Source organism: Phoxinus phoxinus, assembly GCF_949152265.1.
Source record: "Phoxinus phoxinus genome assembly, chromosome: 16".
NCBI lineage: Eukaryota > Metazoa > Chordata > Actinopteri > Cypriniformes > Leuciscidae > Phoxinus > Phoxinus phoxinus.
This window is the reverse complement of record NC_136891.1, coordinates 12,515,608-12,542,337: the sequence shown is the minus strand read 5'-3', so window position 1 is coordinate 12,542,337 and position 26,730 is coordinate 12,515,608. Positions and strand designations below refer to the sequence as shown.

At 38.5% G+C, this 26,730-nt stretch overlaps 1 protein-coding gene across 4 annotated transcripts; it reads left to right on the top strand.

The window, feature by feature from the left end:
- The first annotated feature begins 33 nt into the window (after positions 1–33).
- cfap206 (cilia and flagella associated protein 206) lies at positions 34–26,454 on the top strand. 4 transcript variants are annotated; one of them, XM_079584559.1, is made up of 13 exons: positions 34–258; positions 9,228–9,486; positions 9,568–9,651; positions 12,661–12,751; positions 13,595–13,783; positions 19,338–19,496; positions 19,609–19,823; positions 23,298–23,417; positions 24,227–24,422; positions 24,876–25,016; positions 25,179–25,372; positions 25,814–25,957; positions 26,086–26,454. In XM_079584559.1, exons 2-13 carry the CDS (start codon positions 9,379–9,381, stop codon positions 26,311–26,313), a joined length of 1,869 nt encoding a protein of 622 aa, XP_079440685.1. In that variant the 5' UTR covers positions 34–258; positions 9,228–9,378; the 3' UTR covers positions 26,314–26,454. The 4 variants fall into 4 exon arrangements, with proteins under 4 accessions (XP_079440685.1, XP_079440687.1, XP_079440686.1 ...); XM_079584561.1 differs by lacking the exons at positions 34–258; positions 9,228–9,486; positions 9,568–9,651 and adding an exon at positions 12,410–12,577; XM_079584560.1 differs by lacking the exons at positions 34–258; positions 9,228–9,486; positions 9,568–9,651 and adding an exon at positions 12,433–12,549.
- The last annotated feature ends 276 nt before the right edge of the window (positions 26,455–26,730 follow it).

Here is a 26,730-nt window from a genome sequence, read left to right as displayed (position 1 = left end):
AACTATATAGCTGCTAATGCTTTGCGTTAATGAGGGTCAGAGTTGATTGAATTGTGTGTTCACTGCAGCAGGAAAACAGCTCTGGTGCTATTAGAGCTCTCATACACTCATAAACCCTGTTATCCTTCCAGCCGTTCCCAGCCAGTGGGGTTTGTTTCGGTGTACACAGACAGTGATATCACTGGGTCAATATTTGGAGAGGGTTAGTGTAATCATTAGTGTAGTGTGTTTGTTTTCAGTGCATAACAGGCTCCTGCGGTAGCGGGGTAAAGTTAGTTTTAGGTTCGATATTCGCTGCATATTCACATAGGCTGCTTTAGGGACCGTCTGCAAATTCAGCCCAATGTGCAAACCGAAGTCCTATAATTAATGTTTTTTCGAGTTCCACAGGTTGTAGTAGTACCCTAGTGACCAGACTGACTTACTACAGGTGAAATTTTAACAATACCTCCCTTACTGTACGTACAGTACACACATATTAATATGAAAATAATACTGTAATTCACCTATAGTGTTTTTTTCATGTTTCAAAGGTTGTAGTAGTACCCTATTGACCAGACTGACTTACTACAGGTGAAATTTTGACCATACCTCCCTTACTGTACGTACAGTACACAAATATTAATATGAAAATATTACTGTAATTCACCTATAGTGTTTTTTGAAGTTTCAAAGGTTGTAGTAATTCCCTAGTGACCAGACTGACTTACTACAGGTGAAAATTGAACAATAAGTCCCTTACTGTACGTACAGTACACAAATATTAATATGAAAATAATACTGTAATTCACCTATAGTGTTTTTTTCATGTTTCAAAGGTTGTAGTAATTCCCTATTGACCAGACTGACTTACTACAGGTGAAATTTTGACCATACCTCCCTTACTGTACGTACAGTACACAAATATTAATATGAAAATAATACTGTAATTCACCTATAGTGTTTTTTTCATGTTTCAAAGGTTGTAGTAGTACCCTATTGACCAGACTGACTTACTACAGGTGAAATTTTGACCATACCTCCCTTACTGTACGTACAGTACACAAATATTAATATGAAAATATTACTGTAATTCACCTATAGTGTTTTTTTCATGTTTCAAAGGTTGTAGTAGTACCCTATTGACCAGACTGACTTACTACAGGTGAAATATTGACCATACCTCCCTTACTGTACGTACAGTACACAAATATTAATATGAAAATATTACTGTAATTCACCTATAGTGTTTTTTGAAGTTTCAAAGGTTGTAGTAATTCCCTAGTGACCAGACTGACTTACTACAGGTGAAAATTGAACAATAAGTCCCTTACTGTACGTACAGTACACAAATATTAATATGAAAATATTACTGTAATTCACCTATAGTGTTTTTTTCATGTTTCAAAGGTTGTAGTAATTCTCTAGTGACCAGGCTGACTTACTACAGGTGAAATTTTGACCATACCTCCCTTACTGTACATACAGTACACAAATATTAATATGAAAATATTACTGTAATTCACTTAGTGTTTTTTATGTTTCAAAGGTTGTAGTAATTCCCTAGTGACCAGACTGACTTACTACAGGTGAAATTTTGACCATACCTCCCTTACTGTACGTACAGTACACAAATATTAATATGAAAATATTACTGTGATTCACCTATAGTGTTTTTTTATGTTTCAAAGGTTGTAGTAATTCCCTAGTGACCAGACTGACTTACTACAGGTGAAATTTTGACCATACCTCCCTTACTGTATGTACAGTACACAAATATTAATATGAAAATATTACTGTAATTCACTTATAGTGTTTTTTTTCATGTTTCAAAGGCTGTAGTAATTCCCTAGTGACAGGACTGACTTACTACAGGTGAAAATTTAACAATACGTCCCTTACTGTACATACAGTACACAAATATTGATACTAAAATATTACTGTAATTCACTTACTGTTTTTTTTCATATTTCAAAGGTTGTAGTAGTACCCTAGTGACCAGACTGACTTACTACAGGTGAAAATTTAACAATACATCCTTTACTGTACGTACAGTACACAAATATTGATATGAAAATATTACTGTAATTCACTTACTGTTTTTTTTCATATTTCAAAGGTTGTAGTAGTACCCTAATGACCAGACTGACTTACTACAGGTGAAAATTTAACAATACCTCCCTTACTGTACGTACAGTACACAAATATTATTATGAAAATATTACTGTAATTCACCTATAGTGTTTTTTGAAGTTCCAAAGGTTGTAGTAATTCCCTAGTGACCAGACTGACTTACTACAGGTGAAATTTTGACCATACCTCCCTTACTGTACGTACAGTACACAAATATTAAAATGAAAATATTACTGTAATTCACTTATAGTGTTTTTTTTCATGTTTCAAAGGTTGTAGTAATTCCCTAGTGACCAGACTGACTTACTACAGGTGAAAATTTAACAATACTTTCCTTACTGTACGTACAGTACACAAATATTAATATGAAAATATTACTGTAATTCACCTATAGTGTTTTTTCATGTTTCAATGGTTGTAGTAATTCCCTAGTGACCAGACTGACTTACTACAGGTGAAATTTTGACCATACCTCCCTTACTGTACGTACAGTACACAAATATTGATATGAAAATAATACTGTAATTCACCTATAGTGTTTTTTCATGTTTCAAAGGTTGTAGTAATTCCTTAGTGACCAGACTGACTCACTACATGTGCAATTTTGACCATACCTCCCTTACTGTACGTACAGTACACAAATATGATTATGAAAATATTACTGTAATTCACCTATAGTGTTTTTCATGTTTCAAAGGTTGTAGTAATTCCCTAGTGAACAGACTGACTTACTACAGGTGAAAATGTAACAATACGTCCCTTACTGTACGTACAGTACACAAATATTGATACTAAATATTACTGTAATTCACTTAATGTTTTTTTTCATATTTCAAAGGTTGTAGTAGTACCCTAGTGACCAGACTGACTTACTACAGGTGAAAATTTAACAACACATCCTTTACTGTACGTACAGTACACAAACATTGATACTAAAATATTACTGTAATTCACCTATAGTGTTTTTTCACTATATGTGAATTACAGTATTATTTTCGTATCATTATTTGTGTACTGTACGTACAGCAAAGGATTTATTGTTACATTTTCACCTGTAGTAAGTCATTCTGGTCACTAGGGTACTACTACAACCTTTGAAATATGAAAAAAATATTTAGGTGAATTACAGTAATATTTTAGTATCAATATTTGTGTACTTCCCCTACAGTAAAGGATATATTGTTAAAAATTCACCTGCAGTAAGTCAGTCTGGTCACTAGGGAATTACTACAACCTTTGAAACATGAAAAAACACTATAGGTGAATTACAGTAATATTTTCATTTTAATATTTGTGTACTGTACGTACAGTAAGGGAGGTATTGTTAAATTTTTACCTGTAGTAAGTCAGTCTGGTCACTAGGGTACTACTACAACCTTTGAAATATGAAAAAAAACCTGTAAGTGAATTACAGTAATATTTTCATATCAATATTTGTGTACTGTACGTACAGTAAAGGATGTATTGTTAAATTTTCACCTGTAGTAAGTCAGTCTGGTCACTAGGGAATTACTACAACCTTTGAAACATGAAAAAACACTATAGGTGAATTACAGTAATATTTTCATATTAATATTTGTGTACTGTACGTACAGTAAGGGAGGTATGGTCAAAATTGCACATGAAGTAAGTCAGTCTACTCACTAGGGAATTACTACAACCTTTGAAACATGAAAAAACACTATAGGTGAATTACAGTAACATTTTCATATTAATATTTGTGTACTGTACGTACAGTAAGGGACTTATTGTTCAATTTTCACCTGTAGTAAGTCAGTCTGGTCACTAGGGAATTACTACAACCTTTGAAACTTGAAAAAACACTAAAGGTGAAATACAGTAATATTTTAATATTAATATTTGTGTACTGTACGTACAGTAAGGGAGGTATGGTCAAAATGTCACCTGTAGTAAGTCAGTCTGGTCACTAGGGTACTACTACAACCTTTGAAATATGAAAAAAAAAACAGTAAGTGAATTACAGTAATATTTTAGTATCAATATTTGTGTACTGTATGTACAGTAAGGGACGTATTGTTAAATTTTCACCTGTAGTAAGTCAGTCTGGTCACTAGGGAATTACTACAACATTTGAAACATGAAAAAAACACTATAGGTGAATTACAGTAATATTTTCATATTAATAGTTGTGTACTGTACATAGAGTAAGGGAGATATGGTCAAAATTTCACCTGTAGTAAGTCAGTCTGGTGACTAGGGAATTACTACAACCTATGAAACATGACAAAACACTATAGGTGAATTACAGTAATATTTTAGTATCAATGTTTGTGTACTGTACGTACAGTAAAGGATGTGTTGTTAAATTTTCACCTGTAGTAAGTCAGTCCTGTCACTAGGGAATTACTACAGCCTTTGAAACATGAAAAAAAACACTATAAGTGAATTACAGTAATATTTTCATATTAATATTTGTGTACTGTACATACAGTAAGGGAGGTATTGTTAAATTTTCACCTGTAGTAAGTCAGTCTGGTCACTAGGGAATTACTACAACCTTTGAAACATGACAAAACACTATAGGTGAATTATAGTAATATTTTAGTATCAATGTTTGTGTACTGTACGTACAGTAAAGGATGTATTGTTAAAATTTCACCTGTAGTAAGTCAGTCTGGTCACTAGGGAATTACTACAACCTTTGAAACGTAAAAAAAAACACTTTAAGTGAATTACAGTAATATTTTCATATTAATATTTGTGTACTGTACGTACAGTAAGGGAGATATGGTCAAAATTTCACATGTAGTGAGTCAGTCTGGTCACTAAGGAATTACTACAACCTTTGAAACATGAAAAAACACTATAGGTGAATTACAGTAATATTTTCATTTTAATATTTGTGTACTGTAAGTACAGTAAGGGAGGTATTGTTAAATTTTCACCTGTAGTAAGTCAGTCTGGTCACTAGGGAATTACTACAACCTTTGAAACATGACAAAACACTATAGGTGAATTATAGTAATATTTTAGTATCAATGTTTGTGTACTGTACGTACAGTAAAGGATGTATTGTTAAAATTTCACCTGTAGTAAGTCAGTCTGGTCACTAGGGAATTACTACAACCTTTGAAACGTAAAAAAAAACACTTTAAGTGAATTACAGTAATATTTTCATATTAATATTTGTGTACTGTACGTACAGTAAGGGAGATATGGTCAAAATTTCACCTGTAGTAAGTCAGTCTGGTCACTAGAGAATTACTACAACCTTTGAAACATGAAAAAACACTTTAGGTGAATTACAGTAATATTTTCATTTTAATATTTGTGTACTGTACGTACAGTAAGGGACTTATTGTTCAATTTTCACCTGTAGTAAGTCAGTCTGGTCACTAGGGAATTACTACAACCTTTGAAACTTGAAAAAACACTAAAGGTGAAATACAGTAATATTTTAATATTAATATTTGTGTACTGTACGTACAGTAAGGGAGGTATGGTCAAAATTTCACCTGTAGTAAGTCAGTCTGGTCACTAGGGAATTACTACAACCTTTGAAACATAAAAAAACACTTTAAATGAATTACAGTAATATTTTCATATTAATATTTGTGTACTGTACGTACAGTAAGGGAGATATGGTCAAAATTTCACCTGTAGTAAGTCAGTCTGGTCACTAGAGAATTACTACAACCTTTGAAACATGAAAAAACACTATAGGTGAATTACAGTAATATTTTCATATTAATATTTGTGTACTGTACGTACAGTAAGGGACATATTGTTACATTTTCACCTGTAGTAAGTCAGTCTGGTCACTAGGGAATTACTACAACCTTTGAAACTTTGAAAAACACTATAGGTGAATTACAGTAATATTTTCATTTTAATATTTGTGTACTGTACGTACAGTAAGGGAGGTATTGTTAAAATTTCACCTGTAGTAAGTCAGTCTGGTCACTAGGGAATTACTACAACCTTTGAAACATAAAAAAAAAACACTTTAAGTGAATTACAGTAATATTTTCATATTAATATTTGTGTACTGTACGTACAGTAAGGGAGATATGGTCAAAATTTCACCTGTAGTAAGTCAGTCTGGTCACTAGAGAATTACTACAACCTTTGAAACATGAAAAAACACTTTAGGTGAATTACAGTAATATTTTCATTTTAATATTTGTGTACTGTACGTACAGTAAGGGACTTATTGTTCAATTTTCACCTGTAGTAAGTCAGTCTGGTCACTAGGGAATTACTACAACCTTTGAAACTTGAAAAAACACTAAAGGTGAAATACAGTAATATTTTAATATTAATATTTGTGTACTGTACGTACAGTAAGGGAGGTATGGTCAAAATTTCACCTGTAGTAAGTCAGTCTGGTCACTAGGGAATTACTACAACCTTTGAAACATAAAAAAACACTTTAAGTGAATTACAGTAATATTTTCATATTAATATTTGTGTACTGTACGTACAGTAAGGGAGATATGGTCAAAATTTCACCTGTAGTAAGTCAGTCTGGTCACTAGAGAATTACTACAACCTTTGAAACATGAAAAAACACTATAGGTGAATTACAGTAATATTTTCATATTAATATTTGTGTACTGTACGTACAGTAAGGGACATATTGTTACATTTTCACCTGTAGTAAGTCAGTCTGGTCACTAGGGAATTACTACAACCTTTGAAACTTTGAAAAACACTATAGGTGAATTACAGTAATATTTTCATTTTAATATTTGTGTACTGTACGTACAGTAAGGGAGGTATTGTTAAAATTTCACCTGTAGTAAGTCAGTCTGGTCACTAGGGAATTACTACAACCTTTGAAACATGAAAAAACACTATAGGTGAATTACAGTAATATTTTAATTTTAATATTTGTGTACTGTACGTACAGTAAGGGAGGTATGGTCAAAATTTCACCTGTAGTAAGTCAGTCTGGTCACTAGAGAATTACAACAACCTTTGAAACATGAAAAAACACTATAAGTGAATTACAGTAATATTTTTATTTTAATATTTGTGTACTGTACGTACAGTAAGGGACTTATTGTTCAATGTTCACCTGTAGTAAGTCAGTCTGGTCACTAGGGAATTACTACAACCTTTGAAACTTCAAAAAACACTATAGGTGAATTACAGTAATATTTTCATATTAATATTTGTGTACTGTACGTACAGTAAGGGAGGTATGGTCAAAATTTCACCTGTAATAAGTCAGTCTGGTCACTAGGGAATTACTACAACCTTTGAAACATGAAAAAAACACTATAGGTGAATTACAGTAATATTTTCATATTAATATTTGTGTACTGTACGTACAGTAAGGGAGGTATGGTCAAAATTTCACCTGTAATAAGTCAGTCTGGTCACTAGAGAATTACTACAACCTTTGAAACATGAAAAAACACTATAAGTGAATTACAGTAATATTTTCATTTTAATATTTGTGTACTGTACGTACAGTAAGGGAGGTATGGTCAAAATTTCACCTGTAGTAAGTCAGTCTGGTCACTAGGGAATTACTACAACCTTTGAAACATGAAAAAACACTATAGGTGAATTACAGTAATATTTTCATATTAATATTTGTGTACTGTACGTACAGTAAGGGACGTATTGTTAAATTTTCACCTGTAGTAAGTCAGTCTGGTCACTAGGGAATTACTACAACCTTTGAAACATGAAAAAACACTATAGGTGAATTACAGTAATATTTTCATATTAATATTTGTGTACTGTACGTACAGTAAGGGAGGTATGGTCAAAATTGCACATGTAGTAAGTCAGTTTGCTCACCAGGGAATTACTACAACCTTTGAAACATGAAAAAACACTATAGGTGAATTACAGTAATATTTTCATATTAATATTTGTGTACTGTACGTACAGTAAGGGAGGTATGGTCAAAATTGCACATGTAGTAAGTCAGTCTGGTCACTAGGGAATTACTACAACCTTTGAAACATGAAAAAACACTATAGGTGAATTACAGTAATATTTTCATTTTAATATTTGTGTACTGTACGTACAGTAAGGGAGGTATTGTTAAATTTTTACCTGTAGTAAGTCAGTCTGGTCACTAGGGTACTACTACAACCTTTGAAATATGAAAAAAAACCTGTAAGTGAATTACAGTAATATTTTCATATCAATATTTGTGTACTGTACGTACAGTAAAGGATGTATTGTTAAATTTTCACCTGTAGTAAGTCAGTCTGGTCACTAGGGTACTACTACAACCTTTGAAATATGAAAAAAAAAACAGTAAGTGAATTACAGTAATATTTTAGTATCAATATTTGTGTACTGTACGTACAGTAAAGGATGTATTGTTAAAATTTTACCTGTAGTAAGTTAGTCTGGTCACTAGGGAATTACTACAACCTTTGAAATATAATAAAAAATATGTAGGTGATTTACAGTTATCTTTTATGATCAATATTTGTGTACTGTACGTACAGTAAGGGATGTATTGTTAAAATGTCACCTGTAGTAAGTCAGTCTGGTCATTAGAGAATTACTATAACATTTGAAACATGAAAAAACACTTTAGGTGAATTACAGTAATATTTTCATATTCATATTTGTGTACTGTACGTACAGTAAGGGAGGTATTGTTAGAATGTCACCTGTAGTAAGTCAGTCTGGTCACTAGGGAATTACTACAACATTTTAAACATGACAAAACACTTTAGGTGAATTATTTTCATATTAATATTTGTATATTGTACAGTATGGGAGGTATTGGCAAAATGTCACTGGTAAGTCGATGTTACTAATAGTATCCCACAGCAAGCTTTGGAATTTAAACATGTCCTTTTTTAAGTATAAAAAGTCATTTTAACTAGTAAAAATTATACGTTTTAACGCAGTTGGTGTAATTGGCAGACGTTCCCTCAAGCATTATGAGCCGTGACAGCGCGTTAAAGCACTCTCAGGTATAAATATGCAGCTATAATGCACGTAAGGTTATTTTTAACTAATTTTTCATGTCGACATACATTGATTGACTACTGTTAAAAGTAATCCTGGTATTGATATATCTGTAAGACTGCCGACTTTATAGAGCAGTGACATGGAAAAACGAATGTCTGGCGAATATCGAACCTAAAACTAACTTTACCCCGCTTCATGAGGTTTGGTCGGTGCAGCAACGCCTCCTCCGGCGCCTTTCAGAAGCGCACCCGCACATTCTCCGTCTCCATGACAACTACTCGACGCACCACACCACACCAGCCGTCGGGACATTTTCAAGTTAAAAACCTGTACATGTTATAGTTGAGTAACATGTCGAGTACACAGGCTGAAAGCGTCATAAGAAACATCATTCGCGAGATCGCGCAGACATGTTTGAGCAGAGGACAGACTCTGTCCGAGACGCTCATCGCGTTCATGGTGAGTGACTGAGAGATGAGAACCACACAGATCAAGCTGATGAATGTGTTTGTAGCTCATTAACGTTACTTGTGTGTTCAGGTCAAAGCTGTTGTTCTGGACCCCAGGAATCACTTTAACGTGGACAGGACTCTTACAAAGCAAGATGTGCAGAAACTCATTGAGGTAAACAGAAAGTTATGTTGAATAATTCGTGATTTTTTTTAAAAACTGCTTAAGGATAAATACATCCCCTGTTTTTCACGCATTCAGCGCGAGACTCACTCCACACGAAGCGAATCAAAGCTTCGAATCTATTGAACCGATTGCTTCACAAAATGATTCATTATTTGGAAACGTTCGAATCACCACACACTGGTGACCCCTGCTGGTCAGAACAGTGGAAATGCAACAACAACTCAGATCAAACATACATAAAACACCTTTTACAAACACACGTTTTATTGTAAGTAAAATCTATTAAATGCAATTTCACAATCATCTAATAAGATTAAATATCAATATATGGTCTTTTATCAATGTTCAGGGCTTGTTGTTTGTTCCAGCTAAACAGTGGTATTTATCCGTACCATGATGAGAGTTGAACAAACTCAGGGTTATAGGATTAGTTTCGAGTTGACAAAACTAAACCAATCCAACCAGGCTTTGTTGGTATCATGATGCTGATCATCAACTTTCTCTGTCAACTCAGGCTTTGATCCTGAGTTTATGTGTGACATCAGTAGTGAACAGCCAATCACATGCAGAGGAACAGTGACACTGAGATTTGCAGAATATTACGAGATAATATTAAGAATTTAAACAAATTTACACAGCAAGAAGAAAAGAGCTGTCTATGAAAGAGGAAGTCTTGCTATATAAGTGCAAGTAAAGGTTGTGAAATTGGTTTATATAGTTGATATCAGAGGCGGACAGAGTACACAGCTTCATTACTTGAGTAAAAGTACAGATACCCCTTGCTAAATTTTACTCAAGTACAAGTAAAAGTACTACAGTCAGATGTCTTCTTAAGTAAAAGTACTGAAGTACTTGTTTTTTAAAGTACTTGAGTATCAAGAGTATAAGAGTACATTTTCTAAATATTGCATTACTACTGCCACAGTGCTTAGATTTATGTACAGAAACGTCCTACATGGAGTTATGAAAAATGTTTATGGTAATACCTTGGAGAATGTAAAAGGAATTGAAAGTAAAATCAAGTCATTTTCATCTTTTTACCATGTTGCTTTATTTAACATTAAATAAAGGCAATACAAGGCAATAGCACAATGGCAACGCTCTGACAAACCTCTGCTAGAGTTTTAATGGATTTTTTGCACCAACATTTGAACCTGACTGTGTTAAACACACTGCCTACTGAAGAACATCAAAGCAAATGCTCAGCTTACATTAATGTGTAATATCAGAAAAGAAAATTCAACTAACAATTGTGTACATGTGAGTTTCTCTGTTTTTTCATCAATCAAATCAATAAACCTAAACCAGCAAAGTAGGCAATATAGCAATGTTCTGACACACCTCTGAACCTGAACCTGAAAGGTGATTGCTGATTGGCTGTCCCAATCAGTGGCGCCTGCACAATCCAGTCACGTTTGAAAGGGAAACAACAAATTGAGGGTTTCCGAGATTTTTTTTTTTTTTGAAGTAGTAACGGGTACTCACGGTTATGGATAGAAATGTAGCGGAGTAAAGAGTACAATATTTGCCTCTCAAATGTACTTGAGTAAAGTCATGAGTACTCCCCAAAAATGATACTCGAGTAAAGTACAGATCCCTCAAAATTGTACTTAAGTACTGTACTCAAGTAAATGTACTCCGTTACTGTCCAGCTCTGGTTGATATAGGTATAGAGAGAATTGAACATTTAAAGGGATAGTTCACTTTAAAATGAAAATTCTGTCATCATATACTCACCCTCAAGTTGTTTCAAACCTGTATGAATTGCTTTCTTCTGCTGAACACAAAGGAAGATATTTTGAAAAATGTCAGTAACAAAACAGTTACCAGGTCCCATTGACTTCCATAGTAGGAAAAAATAATAATATGGAAGTCAATGGGACCTGGTAACTGTTTTGTTACTGACATTTTTCAAAATATCTTCCTTTGTGTTCAGCAGAGGAAAGAAATTCATACAGGTTTGAAACAACTTGAGGGTGAGTATATGATGACAGAATTTTCAGTTTAAAGTGAACTAGGCCTATCCCTTTAAGCTCACATGTAGTCAATTTATAGCTTTATCTATTGATCCTAAAGATAATTTATATTACCTTTATATATTTAATTATTAATTTATATACTAAGTGCTTAATAATAATTGCTAAACTAAAATTGTACATGTGTAATGGATTAGAGGTATAATAATTACATAAATAATATCTAAATCATACAAAATTATTATTATAAATAAGCATTGCTAAAAGCCAGACGATAGTGTCTTTAAAAATCGTTTGCTGTGTAGTGATCTGATTCAGAGGTGAACCTTAATTAAAAAATAAAACATAAAAAAATGTAAGAAACATATGCAAATATACAGATGTCTTCAAGAGAACAAAACTGTTAAAAAAAAACATTTTTATGTAAAATCAGATATCTAAAGGAAGTGTTAAGAATCATTTACATACATGTGAAGAGGACAAATAAAAGACAAGGGATAAAGAGAAAAAAAAGTGAACCATTGAAATTTCGAAACGTTTGGAAAACCTCGTTTACTGAAATCATGTGACTTATGCCACGCAGAAACTCTTACAAAGCAGACACAAACTATCAAAATGTTTGGTCCATTAATGCATCTCTAACTTACTGTAATATGCGATCCCACTGTTTGAAGCGTGGCGCCTGTCATAGGAAATCAACGCATGCCTTCGTGCATAATTAAGCGAGGCGTCTTCTCATAGGATAAGGACATGCGGTCTCATGAATAATTATGAGACATCGATTAGTCGAAGACTCATTTAAACCCGGAAGATGAAAATAGTGCAAAAACCTTTCTCGTAAAACTAACGGATGGTAACGTTGTCTTCTGCTTCAAACATTCAGGCCAGGCTTTCTCAAGCCAACATCAAAGTTTGTCTATTGAAACTTTACTATCTAGGTAATAAATAGAAGAGAACTTGTTTGCAGGAGCAGTAAAGTGTAACGTGACTGATTCAATGGCGTTGTCTCTCATGTCTTCAGCTATGTGTGGACAGACTCGTGGACCAGGCGAGTCCAACTCTAAACACCATTAAGATGCAGGTTTACTTTGACATGAACTACACATCTCCACGTAAGTGTGAAACCCCAGAGACAGCCCAGCGAGGGTCACGTGACAGTTCAGCTAGATGATACGGACCTGTTTAAACTGTAGAGCAGGAGCAGCAGGCATTTACCCGATCCAGATGCACATACACTAGGGGTGATAATAACAATATATTGTGCCACAATATATCACAATACAAAAATGCAACAATATGTATCGTGGATAGTGATGATATGTATTGCAATATATAATGCAATGGGGGAATATTTGTGGGTCCTAATAATGCCAAATGTCTGATATTAACAGTAAAAAGTGTCCCACATTATTTTAAATATATCTGGTCAGTGAAAGAGTGCAAGTTCATCTAAAATAGTTCAGTATTTTCAGCTTCAGAATCATGAATATTGTTATTCTGGTGTCTCTATTGTCCTGTGCTTTGGGTTTCAGCACCAAGTCCAACTATTCATTTACACACACAATGTAATATCAAATCTAGCATTTACATCAACAGTAGATTTTTTGTTATCCTTTTACCATATGTCTTAAGAATAACACAATAATATGGTATCGAGTTCAGTGTTGTGATATGTATTGAATCGTGACATGAAGATATTGTTACACCGCTAACATGCACATCATCAGAGTTATGAGTTATCTAACAGCTGTACTAGTCGTGCAATGCAGTTCATGAAAGACCAACTATATAGTAGAGTTTAGTGCAGTTTTTAATGTAATTTATTTAGTGCAGTTGTGACCTCACGTCTGTTGCTTCTGATCTGATGCTTCAAGTGCGGTCACACTTATTGTTTAGCTCAATTTTGCAGGTGAAATCCGGTCATTCCTACAGGAATCTGTCTGTGTGTGTCTCAGGTGAGTTTCTGGAGATGCAGCAGAAGGTCCTGCAGTCTCGTCTGCTGTCTCTGAGCAGAGAGATCACGGACTGCCGAGCTCAGACCAGAGAGGACCTGCAGGGCCTGTACAGCAAGATCGTCAGCTACGTCATGCAGCGCTCCAACCTCGGCTCGGCCACAGACATTACCACCGTGAGGGAGACCACAGGTACAAGCCCGGATTACCCAATGGGCATTATGGGCACGGGCCCATGCGCACTTGGGGTCCAAGCGAGGGGAAGAAAAAAAACAAAACAAAAAACACTTATTTTTTTACATCTCCGATAACGGAGCGTATGCACTAAGTGCCCGTCTTTTTGGCAAAAAGACGCCCGCCACTAAATAGCTACATTGGCATAGGTCGTAGGGCGTGAGTGAGGAGTTTGAAAGCAGCTTTTGACGCGTTCGACCCGAGTTCGAATCCACCTATTGCCGAACTCGCTCTTCGTCCTTTTCCCAACACAAATGAGATGTAAAATGGATACCCTAACATAAAGGTCTTTAGCGTTATATTTTGCCAATGAACTAAAATCGAAACCGGGATATGGCTTTGTGCCTTTATAAAACAGCACAAGACTTTAATTAAGTATCCTATATAGACATTCTGTGTGTGCTGCGTGATCTAAAGAGCGCACTTTGCTCACGCGATCAGTATGGGGATCTGGTGTTTTTGACCTAAATAAAAGCTCAAGGGTTTATTTCTTGCAAGTGAAGAAATTAGGACAAAAATATTGTAATTTTCCTATACTCTATAGTGTAATGTAAAATATACTTGTGAAATTTTAAAAAATTTCATTTTTATATGAAATTTATACAGTACATTTATAGGCTATATGCAGGGCTCAACATAAAAAAAAATCCCCACTGGCCCCCGGGGCCAGTAGATCAGAGTTTTGCTGGCCCCTTCTATATTTTTACTGGCCCTGAAAGAAATATAAGGAAAAGTATGGGAAACCATTTCTGGCATATCAGAATGGGTGCTGAACATAATAAAACGAGGTTACTCGCTGCAGTTCGCTCGCAGACTGCCGCGCAGGGGCGGACTGAGACCAAAAAGTGGCCCTGGACTTTCTGACCCACAGCAGCCCACCACATCCCACATCATAACACATTGGCTCATTAATGTGCAGAATAATTTTTAACACTACTTATAGCATAAAAATATTACACAATACAAAAATAAATGCTATTTAAACATTTATTTTAAATAACACAATACTGTACATAGGCTATTAGATAATATTTGTAAAACAAAGGGAAACAAACAGAAGAACATTAAGACAACAATATTAATATAAAACTATCAAGACATTAACATTTTGCATTAACATGAATCCTCATGGCATAGGCTACTATTAGGCTATCATGTGATATTAAACTTGCTTCTTTTCTTCCATAGACAATTATTTGTAATTATCTGCTCAGATAAATTCGCAGTAACGGATCAATATCTCTCTCTCGCTGTAAAATTAAACGTGAAAGGGGGCGTGTTTCAAGATACTCAATGGAGTAGACCAAACTAATTAACAGGGAGGGAGGGCAATACACTCACATGCACACAAAACACACTCCTTGTCGGCCGCGCCCATGTATGTATCGCTGCAGCCCGGAGACCCGCAGGTGGGAGGAGCTTACGCCGCAAGTGGGAGGAGCTTATGCCGCAAGTAGGAGGGATTTCACAAATGTGCAAATGGGAGGAGTTTACGCCGCAAGTGGGAGGAGCTTATGCGGAAATCCCCAGGCTGTCAATGCCATAGACAGTATATAAACGGTCATTGCCGAGGACGGCGGTGAATGAGTATGACAGGAAGTAGCGACAGTAATGAAAACGCGCGATCGATTCACTCATTAATTTGCGTAGAAAATAAATGTAATATTATGATTTCCGTCATTTTTTTAATATATTCGTGTAGCCTTCCGAGTGGGCCGGCCCACATTGGCCAGTCCGCCCCTACGGTGAAAAGCGAAGTATCACATCTACTTCGCGCCGAAATAAGGGGCTATAAAGACCGTTCCTCTAACGCAGAGCGAGTCGGGCTTTAACAGACGCTACTTTCTCGTCCCCAAAAAGGGTGGTGGTCTCAGACTCATCCTAGACCTCAGACGTTTGAACAAGCGCTTATGAAATGCTCGTTCAAATTGCTGACAACCAATCCTCGCGCAAATTCGCCCGTGAGATTGCATAGTTTATCTCAGTGGATCTTAAAGACGCTTACTTTCAGATACAGATAGCATCCCGTCACAGGCCATTCTTGATATTCGCCTCCGAGGGTCGAGCTTGTAAGTACAGTGTCCTGACGTTCGGTCTGTCCCTAGCACCTCGCAGGCTCGCACGTTCACGAAGTGCATGGACACGGCGCGCGCGCGCTCGCCCCCCAACAACGGAGAAATACTGCGAATACTGAACTACCTCGACGATTGGCTGATTTTAGCTCAATCGGAGGCAGAGTTTATAATTCATAGCCGGAATATTAAATAACCTGAAGTAACATTGACACTCTTCGCGCCACTGTGTGTGACGAATTGCTGTTTGTTTTGCTGATGGCCAGTCACTGGCCCGCAGGGAACAGGAACCGGGGGTGACAGCTTAGCCGGCGGCCAGGGCGAAGCAGACAGTCCATCGGGCAGCCAGGGCGAAGCAGACCACCTATCAGGTGGCCAGGGCGAAGCAGAAGACAGTCCATCGGGCGGCCAGGGCAGAGACTTTCCCTCAGGCGGCCAGGGCGGAGACTTTCCCTCGGGCGGCCAGGGAGGAGACTTTCCCTCGGGCTTCCAGGGCGGAGACTTTCCCTCGTGTGGCCAGGGCGGAGACTTTCCCTCGGGCGGCCAGGGCGGAGCAGGCGACCCAACGGGCGACCAGGGCGAAGCCGGAAACTTGAGCGGAGCAAGCATGGCAGGCATCAGGAGCGGAGCCGGAAGGGCGAGCAGCTTGGGTGGAGCCGGCAAGGCGAGCCGCTTGGGCGAAGCCGGCAGGGCGAGCAGCTTGGGCGGAGCCGGCAGGGTGAGCAGCTTGGCCTGAGCCAGCAGGCAAACAAGAACTGGGCAGATACAGACATCGGAAGTGTGGTGACATAAAACAAGGACTCCGTGACAAACACTGAAACAAACAGGATATACATACACACAGACACCAACAAGGCGACGGGAAACAGCCGTGTGCAATGATCAATGAGCGACAGAACAGGACGATGGGAAATGCAGCACGAGTGAATGACACCGCGGGGAAAGGAGGACCTCCAGTGGACACCCGGAACACACAAACCAGACACCGCAACAACGTCATAGGAATGATTATATAAATCATTATTATATTATTATAATAATTGTTTGGCATCCCAAGACACCAGTGATAATGTAATGTAGACAGACTATATCATAACTAAAAAGATGTTTGAGCGCTCTTTAATGTACAGGTACAAGTCAATGCTTTATCTTTGTTCAATGTGCACAGTTCATGGGTTGAAGCCGATTGAAGCTCTTCATTTTGAGCTCTCAAAGTGCACCAGATTGATGTATTTAACCTTAAAATGTACACAATTTTCTTGTGGGGGAGCATTGCCCCGAACCCCAGAGGGACAGAGGTCCACCCAACATAGTTTTACAAAATCCTATGGCAAAGAACGATAATTTATGAACTTTATAGTTCAGCATAGTACAGCAAAGTTCCTTTTAAGTCAGTAAAACTGTTAATGCCAAATTAAAATGGCCTTGGACAAACTATGAATGTTTGGCCTGCCTAAGACATTGTGCCCAGGGGCCTCTGAATTCTTAATCCGGCCCTGCACAGGTACTGTACAACACCCCCAATACATCCAGCTAGAGCTTACTGTAACTACACACAAACTAATATACATGTGTGTGACCCTGGACCACAAAACCAGTCATAAGTCGCATGGGTACATTTGTGGCAATACATTGTATGGGTCACACACACAAACTAATATACATGTGTGTGACCCTGGACCACAAAACCAGTCATAAGTCGCATGGGTACATTTGTGGCAATACATTGTATGGGTCAAAATGAACCTCCATTCCTGACTAAGATCTTGGAAAATTACAGACATTTCTTGACGAAAATGATATCTGTGAAAATGATATCTGTAAAACACATTAAAGTAGAGAACATTCAATGACATTTATCTGTCAACCGATTCTGGTAATTTCACTATATTTCAACTTGTGTGAATTGTGTTAGTCCTTTAAAATTTCACAAATAGATACACAGAGTTGTCAAAACGAGATTCTTTTACAACTAAGAATGATTTCTAAGATTAAGGCTTTTTTAGCCCATAAGGATTTGGAAAAGGTTATTTATGTGTTCTCTTAAATCTCTTGTATGGTCCTAGAGGTGACTGCGCTTTTGAGGCTATGGAACAGTTTACCCGAGTATATTAAACAATCATCAACCTTGATTGAATTCAAAGACATTAAATATATATATATATATATATTTATCATAAATATGTGTTGAGATATTGTTGCTGTACTGGTCTTAGGATTTTTTCTTGGGTGGTTTCTGTAGATGTTTTTAAATTTGTGTTTATTTATATTTGTAATACTTCTGTTTTATTCTTCAGTATTTTGTACAGCACTGTGGTCAACACTGTTGTTTTAATATGCGTTTAATAAATAAATTGGAATTGGAATAAATTGCCCTCCCTTTTGTCATAGAGAAAAAAAATGGTCCAATTTACCTCAATGCTGAATTTTGATTGACCAGATGATTAAATATTGATATTGTTATCTAATAATGCAATGACATTCATACACTAATTTTGTATTAGCCATGTCTGACTGCTACTAGAGTATTTCTACAGTCTGTCACTTGGTGACAGTATATGATCACTGCTATAACAGCCAGCGCAACATCAACCACAAAACCCTGAAATATCCTCTAATACCCCTTTTCCACCAAGGCAGAGCTGGTGCTGGTTCGGAGCCAGAGCCTAGTTTCAAATCGGTTCTTTGTTTTTCGACCACCAAAGCACCGGCTCCGAACCAGTAAAAGTGGTTCTTAAGTAGCACCAAAACATTGCTGGGCTAGAGTAAGAACCGCTTGCGTCAGGGGCTGGGGGCGGGGTTACCGTGATTAACAAGACGAAAAGAAACTTGTGACCGCCATTTTTGAAATAGCTGCTAATCGAGCTAGTAGCAGCTCGATTATAATCTCCGTCTATGCAAGTTACGGCGAGCTGCACGAACGCGTTGGATTCGCCGTGTTTGGATGCCGATGTAGGTTCGCAAAGCCATGAGCATCAATAGTAACGCAACGACCGCCATTGTTGATGTAAGACTTGTTCGAGATGCATCGGAGCGGCGCGGACCGATCAGAGCTCCGGGAGTGTTTGGAGAGCATACGACTCCTTGTGCTTTTGGATCGCTTTCGCAGTGCTTTGATGTCACGCGGCGATCGGTCTGCGAGAAGCCAAACCATCTCGAACAAGCCTGGTGTGTTTTTGTTTGGCTTTGCCGCGCTAGCGTTGCTGGGCAACATGAGATGTATACACAGTGACGTAAGATCTGGCTCTGTTGTGGCGCTCTAGCCTGTGGAAAGGCAAACCGGTCCTTAGAAGACCCGTCAGTAGAACCAACTCCGAACCGGCTCTAGCTCTAGCTCTGAACCAGCACCTGGTTCTTGCTGGTGGAAAAGGGGTATAAGAGAACATTGTGTTGTCCTGCAGCTCTGTAATGCGCCTGTATGTGACGTGTGTTTGTTGCAGCGGCTCTGCAGAGCGTCTTTCCACAGTCACAGCTGGCAACCTTCATGTCTCTGCTGAAACAAGACAAAGAAAAGCAGCTGGCTCAACTGACTCTGATCGTCAGCGGCATACGCCTCTTCAACAAGGACAACAAGAAAGGAGGAGAGGGCATCCAGAACTGTACGTGCTGGGTTCAGTATGTTCTCGTTTTCATGAGTGGAGAGTGTATGAACACAGGTCTCAAACACCATAGCATCAGTGGTCACTTCTCCATGTGTGTTTCCCCCTGCAGTGCCGGCCATCCTGAGCGAGGCGGTGCCAGCCGCAGTCACAGATACAGAGAGTGAGCTGGCAGGAGCTCAGCGCTTGGCCTGGCAGTACACAGCCCTGCTGGAGAAGATCTCTGAGCAGGACACAGGGCAAGCCGAGGACCCTGTCCACCCAGACCTGCTCAAACAGGCTCTGTATAACACAAGACAACACGAGGCCTTCCTCAAATTCATACTGGTGGGTTTCACACTTAAAGTGCCTTGGAATGTGCAGCTTTGTATGATGCGTTGACATAATTTCCACTGAAACAGGAAGCTAAGGCGGGACATATTGAATGGCACCTCCTTTTTTTAAACAGCCAATAGCATTTAGTTTAGAGACTGCGAGTCGTACTATGGAAGCGAATCCAAGCGCTGATGATACGGTAGATTCTGTAGTAAAGGTGTGAATAAATTCTAGTCACAATTCAACGTACAGTTGGAAAACGGAATAAAACTCAAGCGTTTGAGCAACCGAACACACATCTCCAACCATTATTGCTCCGTGACGTGTCAACGGTCACTTTGGCCAGGTGGTATTTATAGCACAAGTTCGCGGTGATGTCATAAAAATCCCTGATACATTTTAGCAGAAGTGAGAGACTGTAAGTTTTGAATGCTTTTATCTCCTAAATATAAATGTTGTCATTGTTTTGGACACACCAGCTTATTCATAACCTTAAGGTAACATTAATACTAAGAGCTAAAAAAATTTTAATTTTGATTTCAGGGGGCTTTTAAAGTGCTGCATCACGTCATTTGCTCCCGGTTTCACAGAGAAGGCGTCGACGTCATCCTTCTTGTGATGTACCAAGTACATCAGGATTTATGGGAAGTGTTCCCGGTTCCGGCTGACCTAATCTATGCAGCCTAACATTGAGTTATAGAAGTCTATAATGTATTATGTGAATGCTAGGCCAAAGAGATGTGTTTTTAGTCTAGCTTTGAACTGACAGAGTGTGTCTGCTTCCCGGACAAAGTTAGGAAGACTGTTCCAAAGTTTTGGTGCTAAATAGGAAAAGGATCTACCGCCAGCAGTCGATTTTGATATTCTAGGTATTTTCAACTGGCCGGAATTTTGAGATCGCAATAGACATGAAGGAAGAGCTCGCTCAAGTACTGGGGAGCTAAACCATTTAGTGCTTTGCACTGCACTAGGACACAATGACCCTTTTCACATTTGCAGGGGGTTCTCAGAAACAGAAGTCATCATAGTTGGGTAAACCTCTATAGCGGTGAATGGGAGAAAACAGAAATATAATTTTTGTATTCACATTTGCTCCAATTGCAAAATAATTGCATTTCTATGACTTTACAAAAGAGGAAAAACATATTAAGAGATTTATTACATTGACAGGAAAGATAATTATGTGAAATTTGGCATCATTCCCTCAGCCGTTGTATTAGAAACACTCACACAGCAGCGATGATTCCTTTTTTCTCATTTACTGCCGAGGTAAAATAACACAAATTCTAGCTTTATAAATATATATTAAATTTTTTAAAAATGAAAATATAATATTTTATACTGCATCAATGTACTGCTTTTGCATCAGGACTGCTTATGATGCCTTTAAGGCTTCAGGTTTTTATAGACCACGGTTCAAGGCGGAGCCCGAGCTGAAGGTGTAGAGGGACAGGTGCGGCCTGGAAGTCCAAGGTGGAGCCAGAGGGGCGAGGGAGCCCAGTGGAGCCGTAAGAATAATAGTCCTAGGTGAAGCTGAGCGAGGGAAGTAAACGGGCTGAGGTGGAGTAGCGGGCTCGGTGGCCTGAGGCGACGCTAGGGGATCCACTTGCCAAGGCGGAGCTGGAGACTGGAAGACCTGAGGCGGATCAGCGCATCAGAGTGGAGAAAACAGAGAAGCAGCCGAGAAACTGAAGGGAACCAGCAGAGGCGGGACTGAGGAACTGGCTGTGTTGGGTAGAGGAGGTGGGAGAAGGAGGTGGGGGGGGGGGGGGGGGGGGGATCATCAGCCATGAAGGAGACTTAAAGCTGGGCGGGATCAGCGGAGACAGAAGACATTAGTGAATAATCCATTCCAGTTCCTCAGATAATGTTACAGCTCACCCTCAGTGACAGGAGTATGGATGGGGCTCCATGTCAGACTCGGCAGGCTTTAGCTCTAGGTCTGCGATGGGCTCTGGCTTGAAGTCGTAGGGGGCATTGCTGATGGAGGCCTGTGTTCTGGATTTGTGATGTCCACTGCATAATCCGTTTTCTTTTTGGGGTCTGGTATTCTGTTACCGTTCAGGGAGGGTAAGGAAGGGGACATGTGGATCTTAATGCAGCAGACATTATTTAATCAAACAAAAAAAAAGAAGATAATCCAGAATGGAGCAGACGCAGGAGCAAACATAACAGCTTGGATACAAAACCAACACCAGACCAAGAATAACTCAAACTCAGGGCAATATAGTATATATACATTCTAATGAACTAAAAGGAAACAGGTGTGGAATTAAATTAGAAACCAAGGCAACTAACATTGAATGAGAACAGAGGCAAAGCAGGAACTAGGAGAACCAAACTAAAACAATGAAACCAAACATAATCCTTACAGTAATCAAGCCAAAGGCTAATCATATAAATTACCATTATGTGTTCAACGTTGTAGAGAGTGATACATGAAACGCACTATTCTGATTTGAAAGTTGCAATTCTGAGAAATAATGGCAGTATTGTGATATAAACTCGCAAAAAAGACTTTTTTTCTCAAAATTGTGAGATATGAACTTGCAATTGCAAGTTATTAAGTAGAATTGCGAGATATAGCTGACAATTTTTTCTCGCAATTTTCTCTTGTGGGAGTTATATAGTCAGAATTTTGGAAAGGAACTCGTAATTGCACATTTTTTTTAATTGTGGTGGAAACAAGCTTCCATCAATTATATTTGGTTTTGCACAGTTGTCTGCTGGTTGAAATTTGTTAAGATGCTTAATCAAACTGGTTAATTTGCTGCAACCAGACATGTTTCTCAATCCAGTTTATTACCGGGCTCTCTGGAATATGTGATTCTTATTGGTCATTCGTCGCATGTTTCTGGGTGATACGTCTAACCTATGGAGTTAATATTGTGCCATAATTAAACAAGCAAATCCAGCATTTTGCAAACAACCTCAATCTGCTTTGCAATGGAAAACTCGACTCGCAAACAAACAGAAAGCAATGTGCAAGTACAAAGGTCATCCTACAAATTGCATGTAACCTTTGAACAAATACCAAATCTAGTGCATACAAATGCATATCTGTCTGTTATGATTATGAGAAACTTGGCTTTTTATGAGATCTCTCGGTTTGATTTTCTCACAAATGCGTCCAGGCAAATTTTCTCACAAATGTGAACAGTAGAAAACTGTTCTAAAACAGTAGATGGCGCTAAAATAGGGGATTAATTTAGTGCTAGTCTTCCGAGAGAAGCACTGATTTAAAAACTCGTGCTTGCCTTTGCCTACAGCTGAGGTAAATCATAGACAGTATATAAGATGGACACAGCGACCCCATAGGTTTCAACGGAGGTTTCTCATAATCATAACAGAGTTTGTTTGCAAAATGCTGGATTTGTTTGTTTAATTATGGCACAATATTAACTCCATACTAACCCACCTGACCTGCTTTTCTCTGAGAAATGGATATATTACAGTTTAACCATTTGGTGTTCATGTTTTCATCAGACGGACATTATCATGAGTGCAAAGGAAGTGACGCGGTTACAGTCTGATCTGATGACTCGAATGACGCTCTTGAGGGACACTGTGCACAGTAATACTACAGTGCCTACATCGCAAGTGTTTGTGAGTGATTTCTGTGGTACTATTGCCCATCTCTTTGTGTTCAATGGTCACTGATAGTTAACAAATTTTCAAATGAATATATATAATGCATTTTACATTATTATTCCAAAGTATCTTTACAAAGAACAGGGCCTTACAAAACCCCAGTGAACAGGATAAAGGTGTCAATGGCAAAGAAAAACTCAAAAGACATATACAGTGCTTAGCATAAGTGAACACACCCACGCTAAAGTTGACTAAAAAGAGGAATAAAAAATATGTATTTTGGAAATTGATCTTAAATGCCTCAATTTAAAAAATGAGGAAAACTCCAACCTTATAAATGAATAATGTATCGTAAATAAATAAATGTTCTTCCTTAAAATACAGGGTGCATAAGTCAGGACACCCCTATGTTAAATTCCCAGAGAGGCAGGCAGATTTTTATTTTTAAAGGCCAGTTATTTCATGGGTCCAGGACACTATGCATCCTGATAAAGTTCCCTTGGCCTTTGGAATTAAAATAGCTGCACATCATCACATACCCTTCACCATACCTAGAGATTGGCATGGGGGATTTTCCATAAGATCATCTCTCAATGCAAATCAAACCAGCTATTAGGTTAACTGAAATAATACCATGCCAATCTCGAGGTATGGTGAAGGGTATGTGATGATGTGGGGCTATTTTATATCGAGGCGATTTATATTTTAAGGCGAACTACTCAATTACAGAAAGTTTCTGTTTTGTTTTTTTCTTCAGTACAATAGTGCCTTAGAATGCTTGTGATCACATGTAGATTTATAATAGATGTCTCTCTTTTTGCCAGCCTCATTTCACAGCGGTGTCTTCGCTGTGGGCAGGGCTGGAGGCTGAGATGCTGCTTCTGAGCATGCTCACGAACCTGCTGCCCGGCCTGAGGGCCTTCCTATCAGCACAGTCTCTGCTGAGCCCCGAGCAGATGGAGCTGCTGCTACACGGCCTGCAGGTCCCTACGGACGCCAGCAGATTAACTGCGACCAAAGGTGGGACACACACCACTGCCTGTTGAGCTGCTGTCGAACAGCAGGGTCATAGGAAACAGGTCATGTTTCACTCTAATATCAAAACACAGAAACAGAGAGGCTCTCTAGAATACTTGATTCTGATCGATCAATCGCAGCATTCTGGAGTCAGATGTTTCTGAATCATGGCCGTTCAAATAGAAAATTATAAAAAATGGGACCTATTGTGCGACGGTGTCAAATATGGGAACAATGTGGTGTTTTTTGAAGATTTAAGCATGAAAACCTATTCTAGAAGAGCCCAATACCAAAATCAAGACTTTGTAAAAAGGCATAATATGGCCTCTTTAATAGTCATAAATAATGTCACAGCTCATTTCTTTCGATGTCGGGGTGAAATATTACATGGACATGAGATTTACCCAGTTAACAGTAGAATCGTTATATCCTATACATGTTTTTTTTTTATTTCAGAAGAGCGCGTCTTTGTGTCAGAGATGCGTTCGTGTGAGTGGTGTTTTCCTGAGAGCACAACTAACTTTGAGAATGTGCCACTGCAGTATAAAGGGTTTTGTGGATTCACCCTCATAAAGAAGAACGGCCTTTTACTGCCAGGTACAAATAGTGAATCTACATGCTCTGACTGATGCACTTGCAGAACAGAATTCACTGAAGTACATTATAATTCATATTTATTTATCTAATAAGATGTCTTCCAACTTGAGCCTATGACTGTGTACATGGGTGGATAACCTGCACACGATTTCTTGTTCTCAGGTAATCCAAACATTGGCGTCTTAAAGCATAAGGAGAAGTACTACGCTTTTAGCTCCAAGAGCGCTGCAGACGAGTTCGCCTGTAAGGCGGATGAATATAGCGCTGCTGTGGTGGAGATGGCGAAGAGAAGGCCCGAGCTCATCCAGCTGCTCCAGCTGCATCAGGAGTTTGCCAGCGTCACTCCCTACTCTGAGGTACCAGCGTGACATCGGCCGGTTCTGACTGGTCATGGACAGCAGGAAAAAATATGACCCATGCCAACATTAAAGTTGCAGTTACGACAGTAATACACAGCTTTTCAAGAGGGTGGAGAAAACCCATATGTTTTGTTGTTGAAGTCAAAGGTCGTTGGTAGACGCAAGACAAATGAAACATGGACAGGTTTAGTGATATGTCTTAAGTCTGTGACATACCAAGCCAACATCAATGATCAAAACACAGATAGAGTCCATCAACACCCCAAAGCTTCACAGTCCTGTAGCTCGTCCTGGGTCGAGACTGCTGGACAAAACTTGTCAATGGCAGGGAACTGTTGTGATATAAGTGATGGAAAATCAATGGTGGGAAAGAGTTGACATTTTTGTAAAGTCCTGAACAAAATGTAAAAGCTTAAGTGTGTTCTGCTCATGTCTCAGATGCAGTCAGGACAGAAACTGCTGGTGAAAGTCATCTCTAAAAGTGACGCCAGCATACAAACAGAGATACACCCTCTGGAGACCAACATCGTGAAGTCTCATGAGTGGAACGAGTGGGAGCTTAGGAGAAAAGCCATCAAACTGGTGAGAACCCAACCACACACACACACACACACACACACACACACACACACACACACGCGCGATCTCAGCCCAGACAGACAGAAATTAGGGAATTTAACCAGAACTGTCTCTCTGTCTTCTCTAATTAGGCAAATCTACGCAATAAAGTGACCCGCTCAATGCAGACTGATTTGAGTCACATGAGACGCCACAACAGCACACAGACGTTCCTCCCTAAAGACGGCAGCAGCCAGACTAAGCGGGACGGGGAGAGTAATGTACCCAAACCACAGGTGTATCTGTGTGGGCTGAGAGGAGGGACGGGCGCTGACACCAACATGACGAAGGTGGATTTAACCAGAGCTGTTGATGAATGATTTACACACTCAATAAACTGATAAACCGGAATCATCATTTGTTTCTGAGCTTTGCACACATGACCCTCCTCATAGACTAGTATTTGGATATTTCAAATTAAGCAGTGTGCCATTCAGACCAGCAACTGATAAAGAAGCAAAATCAGACTGTACTTTGCTGTTTGGTGATCATGTCACATCAAACCACATTTACAGAGTCCAACTGATGTGTCAGAGGTGAATATATGCAGTTATGTTCTACTTATCATGTGAGTGCATGTTATCACTCGAGAAAACCAATGGAAAAAAGGAGAAAGTAAAAATTTCACTGATGACTGTATATACCAAATATAATGCTGTATGAACCATTTATGTTAAATGTGAGGGGCTTTCGCACCAGAGGAACCTCTTCATAATTCCTAGAACTAGGCTATTGGT

Coding starts and splice junctions, on each gene's coding strand:
- cfap206 (XM_079584559.1), top strand. CDS start 9,379: ATGTCGAGTACACAGGCTGAAAGCGTCATAAGAAACATCATTCGCGAG. Junction 12,752..13,594: donor CATGAACTACACATCTCCAC/GTAAGTGTGAAA, acceptor TGTGTGTCTCAG/GTGAGTTTCTGGAGATGCAG. Junction 25,373..25,813: donor GCGTCACTCCCTACTCTGAG/GTACCAGCGTGA, acceptor CTCATGTCTCAG/ATGCAGTCAGGACAGAAACT.